We start from the raw sequence: 9,209 nt of genomic DNA, 5'->3' as shown, positions 1-9,209 counted from the left end.
GGTTGCTTGGTCCGACAGTGCCCTCTGGTGTTATCTTCAGAGGATTGCAGCCACGCTCCCAAATAACTAAACCTTCCGAATTCTTTCTTAGGAAGCCGCTCCGCTCCTCCGGACTCCTCCAGAGACCTCTTCTGTCCGATTAGATAAAAATAAAAGAACCGGAGAGAAAGAGGGTTAGGTTCATACGACCAGAAAAAGAAAAGATGAACCCTAAATTGTGGACTAAATTTCGGACCAGTTTGAACCTTGAACCGAAATTCCAGGCCTCCACTGGTGTCCAATGTTATTGTAAATGCTCCTGATACGAGTCAGAAGTTCAGCTTTATGTATTTATTAATTGCAAAACATTTTAGCAGGAACACAACATATCATAATAAATTAAAAAGAAATAATATTATAAAGGGCAAAAACAAGTGATACAAAAGAGCTTAGAAAACAATGTGCAAATGTGCCAAAAAAGCCTTCATTGTATTTTTTTTTTTTTCAGGGACGAATTGTATGTTTTTATTGCCACAGGAAGAAAGGACCTGCTGTGGTGCTCGGTCTTTGAGTTGGGTAGTCTCAGTCTATTGGTCCATGTGCTTTTGTATAGGACCAGGAGCTCATGGAGGGGGTGGGTGATGTTGTCCAGGATGCTCCTTAGTTTCAGGAGCATCCTTCTCTCCATAACCGGGTCTAAGTGTAGACCCGGTTATCTCTCCATAACCGGTGGTAAAGTCCTTATTTCCCCTGGGATGGGGTGTCTTCGGAACTGGGACCAAGCATGATGTCTTCCACATTACTGGGACTCTCTGGAGGCTGAGACTCAGGGTGAAGAGTCGATGTAAAACTCCACATAGGTGGTTGGCGCAGGCTTTGAGCACCCCTGGCCGGACACCATCCGGCCCGCTGCCTTGCCCGGGTGGAGGACTCTCAGCTGATTCCTGACTTGATTCACTGTCAAACAAAGTGGTGGCCCTGTTGGGGAGGAGGGGGAGATGGAGTCCGTAGGTTGAGGTGTGTGGTGGGTGATGTGTGGATGGGTGAGGGTGTGAGCTGGGGGTACAATACTTTCACAGGACAGTAGGAGAGGAGGGTGGAGGGGAGGCGTCAGGAGATCCGAGGGCACTGATGGGGCACAGACCGCAGTAGGGATCTTTGTTGTTGATGGTGTGGGGTGGACTGGTGCCTCTGCGTCGAATCTGTTGAAAAATTATATATATATATATATATATATATATATATATATATATATATATATATATATATATATATATATATATATATATATATATATATATATATATGTGTGTGTGTGTGTGTGTGTAGGATGTCGACAAACTCCCTGTAGGGAATTTGTCGACACCTGCTGGGAACTGTTGAGCACTGCAGTGTCGCCGGAACGTCCTCGCAGCTTTATGAGTTGTTATGAAGTCAAGAAATAATAACAGATTCTGAGGTAAAAATCACTGTGATGGAGATTTATTTTTCAATGAATGTTGATGTTTATGTATGGCACATATACAACTCTTCTTAATCTGAGTGCGTGAGTTCAGGTCGAAAATGCTGACGTTTGTTTTCCGTGGACGGAGGTGCGAGGCAGGCTTTGGAATTTAATCAAATATTTTTTATCATGTGCATGTTTGTCACATTGTGTGTGTGTGTGTGTGTGTGTGTGTTCAGCCTCTGATAGGATCTCCACCCACGACCATTTCCCACAAACTATGTAGCGTTTCTTTCAACAACACAATAAGCGGCACTGTTGCTTTTTGACTTCCAGTCACATGACAACAACGGCAGTTGAATATGTCCAATCCTAGAGCATTGGACTTTAATATCAACATCAGCCTGGTCATTTAAAACACATTCAACAGTGTTGTGCCTTTATTGAAAAAAAAAAACAAAACAGTGAGAACCTCTTCACTTGGAGGTTCAAATGACATGAAAAAAAAAATGTCAGCGTTATTTCAGAACGAAATAAAAGCTTTTTAAGACTGTGTGTTGTCAGGCTTCATGTTAGAGCTGAAGTCACTATTGAAAATTGAAAAAATTGAAAAAAAAAAGAAAACTGCAAGGGAGCACTGACCATCTCTGCCTCTGCCCATTGGCACAGCAGTGGTAGCAGGAGGACCAGAAGGGGGAGGGTCATATGTGCCCCTCTCCCTTCTGCTGCAGAAGATGTTTGCTCCCCTGGCTGTTCACTGTTTTGGACAGAGCTTCTTGTCTGACCATCCGATGTTCTGAGCTGCCCCTGGAGATCACAGGCCCCTGCACTGCAACCGCTGTCTTGCTTCTCTGGCGAAGCGTGGCGGCCCAGCGAGCCGAGAAGATGGACTCATGCCCCAGCTCTTTGGAACTGCTTGGGATGCTGGTGTTTGTTGGAGCGTGGCTGTGTGCGCTGGCCACCACCATCTTACCTCAGTGGCTGACCATGTCCACCATGCTGCTGCCTGTGGAGAGCTATGAACTGGGCCTTTGGGAAACATGCGTGGTTCAGGACGTGGGCGGCATGGAGTGCCGAGGCTACGACAGCCTGTTGGGCCTTTCAAGTGACCTGAAGCTGGCCCGATGCCTCATGTGTGCGTCTCTCGCGGTGGGCATGCTGGGAATCCTGGTGGCCGTACCTGGTCTCCACCTGGTGAAGAGCTGTAAAGACCACGGAGGCCATCACACCAAGAAGACTTTCACCATCATCGGCGGAGTGCTGGGGATGATTTCTGGAGTCCTGTGTCTGATCCCCGTCTCTTATATGGCGCATTTGGCCGTCATGCATTTCTTTGACGATAAAGTGCCCGACGTGGTGCCGAGGTGGGAGTTTGGAGACGCCCTGTTCTGCGGCTGGGCGGCCGGGTTTCTTCTCATAGTTGCAGGAGCGCTACTGGTCACCTCCTGTCTGGGTTCACAGGTGGAGCCCCAGCCCGCGCGGCCACAGAGGTACCACGGAGTGAATGCGGCGGTTTCCTTCAGGAAGCGCTCGGAGTACGTCTGAGGGACTGAGAGTCTCATCCCAGAAATATCTGTGACAGAAACAAAGACGTCAGCCGTAAATATGTTTTTGTTTCAAGAATCCACAATAGCAACCGACTGCTACATATGTGCACATAGAGTTTTGGTCATTCACCTGATTTAAATGGGTCTGTAATTCCATTCCAGTTAGGAAAGCAACTCAGTATTTTTAGCCTTCAAATATTGCGGTGGAGAAGATGCACATTATAGAAAGCGCGATTACATTTTTTTAACAGTCAAACAACTTCAAGTATTGGCTGTATTAGCTAGAATGAAAATCACACTTCAATTGTGCCTGACCTTGCAGTAGAGCGGCAATTACTGAACATTGCTGTATTACCGTGAAACAAGAGAATGGATGTAGGTACCTCAAATGCCTAAAACATTTTGTTTTAAATACAACAACAACATTTTCACTCTTTGGCAACCAACTTCAGAAAGTTAAAATGGTATGCTATGCTAGCCACAGGTAGCCATCATGGCGTCATCGCTAGCACGTAGCAAACAGGCTCCTATGAACTTTATAAAAGAGAAATTGTTTCTTCTTAGAAATAAAACTAGAACGGTGGCGTGAAATAGCAAAGCTTTGACAATAGCCTTGTGCTGTTTAGCCAAGTTCGCACAGTTAGCCGCTGGCATATAGCACCTTTACGCTTTAAGATGTAAAAAAAAAAAAAAAAAAGAAAAAAAGAAATCTAAAATTGTCATATACTCATTTCTCCAGCTACATATTTATTTCAAAGTCCAAAACAGGAAGTGAAGGTGAGCCATCACAATAACCGTTGCTGACGGTTGCCTGAAGAGTTTGATGGCGTCCTAGTAGTTTGTTAGGGTGGTGCAGCATACACGAATGTCTACGCGTCTCTTGTTCGCGGCTGCGTCTATTGATTGAAATGTGCTGAATAGGATGTTTCTCTTGTTTCCCGACCACGGCTTCCTACCTGCCCAGCTATTAGTCACATAACCCTGCGGTCTATTTCTGGTCTCCTGGTCGCAGTCCAGCTGGACCGCCTGCTGGGCGCCGACTGTTTATGAGTGTGTGGTGCTGGTCCGTCAGGTGTGTGTCTGCAGCAGTGGAAACACAGCTGGAGACTAATTCCATCAAATTTCCTGGTCGCTCACTGAGCTAAGCTGTGTTTAATGAAGGCTTTAATGGGCAGCCGGTGCTGTCAAGAATGCAGAACAGTTTGCCCTCGCAGCTCCTGCTCTGACATCATTAGACACATTTGACAAAGCACGAAGCTTCCAGAAGGTCCCTCCCTCACCTGAAGACCCGTGGCAAGAGGAGCACTGTTCACCGTGGAAGACAGTGACTTGGACGTCCACTGCTGTGAAGGGGGACTGGTGGTCTCCGAGGCTGACGCCACACAGGCTGAGGGCTGGCCTGCCGTCCCCCCGGCGCGAGGTCAGCAGTCAGCAGGGAGGCAGTGAAAACAACTGCAGAGATGTTCCACCCGATTACTGTGAAGACCCTGAATGCCAGAGCAACGATGCTAAACACGAAGGAAATGACTCCTCTGTTCTGCCTCAATGTTTGCATCACTGCAGCAAGTGTCCATTGACTGGGTGGGACACGATCCTCGCCATCACATGTTGGACTCGATCAGTCGGGATGGCTGCAGTGACAACGCTTATCTGCCTTTCACCACTCCAGATGTGTATCAATCAAGATAAAAAGTTAACACCTCCTCAAAACGCTATCTTGAACTGAGCTCTGGATTCTCATGATTATCGTCCTGATGTCATAAAAATGTGTCAGCGTTTTTTGACTCTTTATATTAAAAGGTTGAATGAAACAGATTGAGCTTGCGCTGTTTTTCATGTGAAAACACAAGATTGTCACATGGAAATCATAGGTTTTCACATAAGATTAGATATATTATACATCCACCTATATATATATATATATATATATATATATATATATATAAATACATGCAAATGTGTGCTAGAGTGGTCATACCCTGGGACTCTTAACAGTCAGACACATTTGACTTACAAATGTAGTGTATGTATTTAAACATGACTGATTTCAGAGACTTGTCTTTTTTTAGAGTTGTTGGATTGATCTAAAAAATAATTAGGATTTTATGATCCTATGAGGCAATGATTACCTTCTTTTATTTGACGTTTCTCCACAATAAGAGATAAAGGTCATTGCAGCGCATCTCAGATTAGATAGAAGGACATTATGTATGGCCTTCCCCCAGAGACTCTAGTGGGAGGGAGCTACAGGAAATTATTTAAAGGATTGTTTATTCCCGACTCTTATCTGAAGGAATGTCAGTAAAACTCATTTGGAGCCCATGTCTGTGTAAACATGGCGTGTCAGCAACTATTCTTCACCTCAGCACCTTCCTTCAGTGTTCGGAGCAGGTGTGACCCTTCATCCACTGTTCGGACTCGCCTCAAGAGGGTCTTTTGTTTCCCAGCCGCTAGTCGCCCCCACTGAGGTGCCGTGCGTGCGTGTGTGTGTGTGTGTGTGTGTGTGAGACTTTCCTGGCAACAATCACGTCTTCATACTCACATGCTTGCTCCCGCTCAGCCTCCTACCCAGGTCACATGAGCGGTGCTCCCAGTCAACCTGACCCGCTGAGATCCCTCCTCACATGTTCCAGGCCCACACCTCGGACCGGCGGCCAGTGCTGCTCCGTCACAGCGCTGGCTGATAACAGAGGAGATAAACTCAGCACAAATGCCCAACTTGAACTCTGACATAAGCCAAGCGTAGCTGCACTCACCTGAGGGATCTTCATCTGCCACCCAGAGAAAAACACCCTGACATGTGGCTCTTAGTGTGCGGCCAACCATACTGTGCTACTGAGACTTAGCACTGGACCAAAGTTTGAGTAAAAGTGAAAGGTTATTTTTATATATATTTTACTTCTTCCTCGCTTGAACAATGAGAGTTTACAGCGTAACTGACAAGAATGCCCAATTTTAAATTCACACCTGACTTCAATCTTGACATTTATTTGAGTAATTGTCGACACTTTAACTGCATTGACATGAAATTCTTCAACCGTGAAATATTTCCTCCTCTTCCTCAACATCTGGGGACATGTTTGTAACGTCACACTTCCAGTAAGGCCAGCGCCAAATGATGACAAACGATGCTGAGGGTTTAAGTCCGTTGATACAGCGATGACAGTAGAACGATAGATCAATCTGGCTGTGTCCACCTCTAATGTATCATGGTTCAGATCACAGTATTTACTGTCCACATTATGAAAGCAGAACCTTCAGGAGGGTGGAACAGACGTCCCCACATCTCCTCAGATCTCTGTTGGTCCTTCCCTGCTTATCACAGTCGTACGTGTGGGCTCCTCTATGAAGGTTGGATTGTCCAGTCCCATCATGCCTCTCCTCTGCTGAGGTTTCAGGTCCACCCAGACGTGCTTGTAGCACAGAAAAGTCAGCCCACAGCAGAGCATCAGTATGGAGGCCAGGAGGCCCACTCCGATGGCAGAGCCCACTTGCTGATGGGCTGGGGCTTTAGGTAGGCAGAACTCTGGTGGGAAGTCTATGGTTCTGTTCGTGAGCACTGAGTTGAGGTTCCACACCACCGGCACCAGAGTGAGAGTGCCGGTGAGGATGTAGAGGCCGCCCGCCAACACAAACACCAGTCTGATGTTCCTTCGATCCTCCACAGAGAAGTAGGCCATCCTCACAGACATGGATCCGCAGACGTTCCCTGCCAGTCCACAGATGACCGCCAGCATCATCAGAACCTGAGCCACAGGGATCTCAGGAGGCAAAAACTGGTCCGATATGTGGATGGTCCAGCAGTTCTCTGGCTTGGAGTAAGCATGGCTGGAGAAGCATGCCCTCCAGATGCCCACCCAGGCCACGCCCGAGGTGATCATGGGTTGGTCAGGGACGCTCCACAGACGCCACTCATTTAAGCCGGCAGTGGCCAGGGTGAGGATCCAGGCCACACAGCCCAGCACCAGGGCCAGGAACTGCCAGTGGGCAGTGCGAACCAGGTATATCATCATGCAGGTGCTCGTGATCCAACAGTCACGTAGATCCACAGATGTCCATCACGCCAGCTCAAAACATCTGTGTCAAAACACACGAGGGGTTAGAAGCTCTGGTGTTACAGCATTGAGTCAGGACCTTTGACTGGACTGGAGGAAAACATGCAGCACTTTTGATGTTCACAGTCACGGAAAACTTTACATGAGGGAACAGTTGGTCGGTTGTGGGTGGTCTAAGCAAATGTAATGCAACATGAAAATAAATCATTTAACAATAGTAGCCTGTGTTCTGAAAAGAATGTTTAGTGGCTCACCACAACACAGTAGGCTACTTTTTAAATCTTACAAAAGTTCAGCTACTACGTGAAGCAAAGAAATATAGGACAGAAGAATGTGTCTTTGACACCATATGATAGAGAACTGAACAAAGAAAAAGCCAAAATGTTTCGTTGGAAAAAGCAAAATCTACCTCAGAGTCGATCAGTCGGTCGTTCATGATGGAGCTGGGGGAGTCCAGCCGCCTGCTTCTGCTTCCTTGTTGTCCAAACTGACAATGTCAAACAGGAAGTTTCAGGTGAGCACTTCCAATCAGCCCATCTCAGTATTTCACAAAACGTGAAACGTATTGTTGCTGCAGTGTGTACTTGACTGGACCATACGCGGCTATACAACGTAGGGTAAGAGTAGAAAGAGAAGCTTCAAGTGTCCTTTACCTCAGCAAAGCCGGTGTGTGTGTGTCTGCATGAGTGAAAACAATGACGTTCAATGTTTTACTGCAATAAGAAGGTTGGTCAAAGTGAAATAGTTAATCATTGTCTATCATCGTCCAGGTGAGGCAGGAAATAAAGCAATTCAATTTTATACAACCTCGTCTTTCGACCTTTGCACCAAAAATCCGATCCACCATCCGACAATTCGAAGGGAGCGAGCGCTCGACCAAAATCCCCACGCTCACCTGAGCAAGTGCCGGAGATGTGTGCTCCACCTGACCACCGCGCAGGAGGGTGTGGTGGCGGTTAATGATTGACAGCAAGAGTGGAGCCGATGGCAGTCAGTCATCAATCACATATCAGTGATAAGACTCTCTTTTATTTGATATAAAGAAGCAGATGCAGAGAGTCACGCTGCAGTTGTGGTGAGTGGAGCATGTGACACAGTAACAAAGAGAGGGAAAACCATCCCAACACAATCATCCACCTTCTGAAATCTCAAGACATCTGGATCCTTGAAATGACTGGGAATACATAAGATTCACATTCATCGTATATCAGACAAACCAGTACGTTCTTTAGTGTTGAAATGACAGCTGAAGTGGGCCATTGATGAACTACTAAAAGGCAGAAGACACGTAACAAACACTGCTGGGTTGCAAGGTGCGAGCTGAAAACCAGGTGACCAACGGAAGAAACAGTGAGGTGGGCGTGCTGACGTTCAGGCACTTCAAACGTGGAGCCAAACCAGAGGGTGAAGTGCTGCTACACTGTGACGCTGAACAAGTGCTCTTCAAAAACCACCTGTGAAGTTCCTCTTCATCGCTCCAACATCAGCGAATGTGCTGTGAGGGGACAGACTCCTGCGACAAGACCACTCACTCGTGATCACTTCAGCCAGCAAGACGTTGGAACCCTTTTGAACTTGCGTCGAAGGAAGTTTAGGATGGAAAAGAAAACATGATAAATACTATGCCACGAGTGTTGATAGGTAGCACGGCAGCTTGCGTCAGCTTAAGATAAAATACTGTCACCTCCAGCGCAGATTCAAAAGGCTACAATAAATTACTAAAAAAAAAACTTGAAAACAAAACGGTGATAAAGATTCAGTGGTCGTCCCTCTCTCACGTTACTTTCAGGTGCCGTGGTGTGAGCAGAGAAGCTCAGCAGGGGAAGTGTTAGAAAAGACGAGGTTGCCTCCCTCTGCTGGACAAATGGCTCATCTGTAACTAGTCCACAGGGTCAGGTAGCTCACAGCGACAGTCTCTGCTCCAGCGGCAGGCTGTCCATCAGACACTTGAGCTGCTCCTCCCCCAGTTTGATTTTGTCCTCCAGTTTGCGCTGCTCGATGATGAGCGCAGACTTCATCTTGACAAAGTGCTCGTAGTCGGTCAGGCTGTCCTCCTGCAGGTGGCCAGCCAGGATGTCGAAGACCACGCGCTCGCGTCGGTCCAGGTTCTCCTTCAGCTCCTTAGCATCTTCGTGCTGTCGGATCAACAGCTTCCTTTTCTCTACCAACGTTCTCTGAGGAGGA

The 9,209-nt window shown here is 46.9% G+C and overlaps 3 protein-coding genes across 9 annotated transcripts in view; 1 reads left to right on the top strand and 2 right to left on the bottom strand.

The window, feature by feature from the left end:
• Positions 1-2,123: 2,123 nt before the first annotated feature.
• On the top strand, positions 2,124-4,889 carry LOC128771188 (putative claudin-24). Its single transcript, XM_053886424.1, has one exon. The coding sequence runs from the start codon at positions 2,129-2,131 to the stop codon at positions 2,966-2,968; it is 840 nt and encodes a 279-aa protein (XP_053742399.1). The 5' UTR covers positions 2,124-2,128; the 3' UTR covers positions 2,969-4,889.
• A 126-nt stretch (positions 4,890-5,015) lies between these two features.
• Positions 5,016-7,856, bottom strand: cldn34a (claudin 34a). 2 transcript variants are annotated; one of them, XR_008416600.1, is made up of 2 exons: positions 5,727-7,856; positions 5,016-5,650 (listed from the first exon to the last, which is right to left on the bottom strand). XR_008416600.1 is itself a non-coding variant. In XM_053886453.1 (2 exons), exon 2 carries the CDS (start codon positions 6,981-6,983, stop codon positions 6,261-6,263), a length of 723 nt encoding a protein of 240 aa, XP_053742428.1. In that variant the 5' UTR covers positions 6,984-7,047; positions 7,435-7,856; the 3' UTR covers positions 5,016-6,260. The 2 variants fall into 2 exon arrangements, 1 of the variants encoding a protein (XP_053742428.1); XM_053886453.1 differs by having other exon boundaries at positions 5,016-7,047; positions 7,435-7,856.
• Positions 7,857-8,080: 224 nt separating this feature from the next.
• shroom2a (shroom family member 2a) overlaps positions 8,081-9,209 on the bottom strand; it is a 28,161-nt gene continuing 27,032 nt past the window's right edge. For 4 of the 6 annotated variants that reach the window (XM_053886293.1, XM_053886299.1, XM_053886308.1 and 1 more), the window contains one exon: positions 8,081-9,199. In XM_053886293.1, the coding sequence (XP_053742268.1) occupies positions 8,927-9,199 (273 nt within the window). In that variant the 3' untranslated portion in view covers positions 8,081-8,926. The remainder of the gene's footprint in view (positions 9,200-9,209) is intronic. The other 2 variants (XM_053886314.1, XM_053886331.1) reach the window with 2 other exon arrangements.

Source organism: Synchiropus splendidus, chromosome 1 (assembly GCF_027744825.2).
Source record: "Synchiropus splendidus isolate RoL2022-P1 chromosome 1, RoL_Sspl_1.0, whole genome shotgun sequence".
Lineage (NCBI taxonomy): Eukaryota > Metazoa > Chordata > Actinopteri > Syngnathiformes > Callionymidae > Synchiropus > Synchiropus splendidus.
The sequence above is the reverse complement of the archived record's forward strand: the minus strand, read 5'-3'. Positions and strand labels throughout refer to the sequence as shown.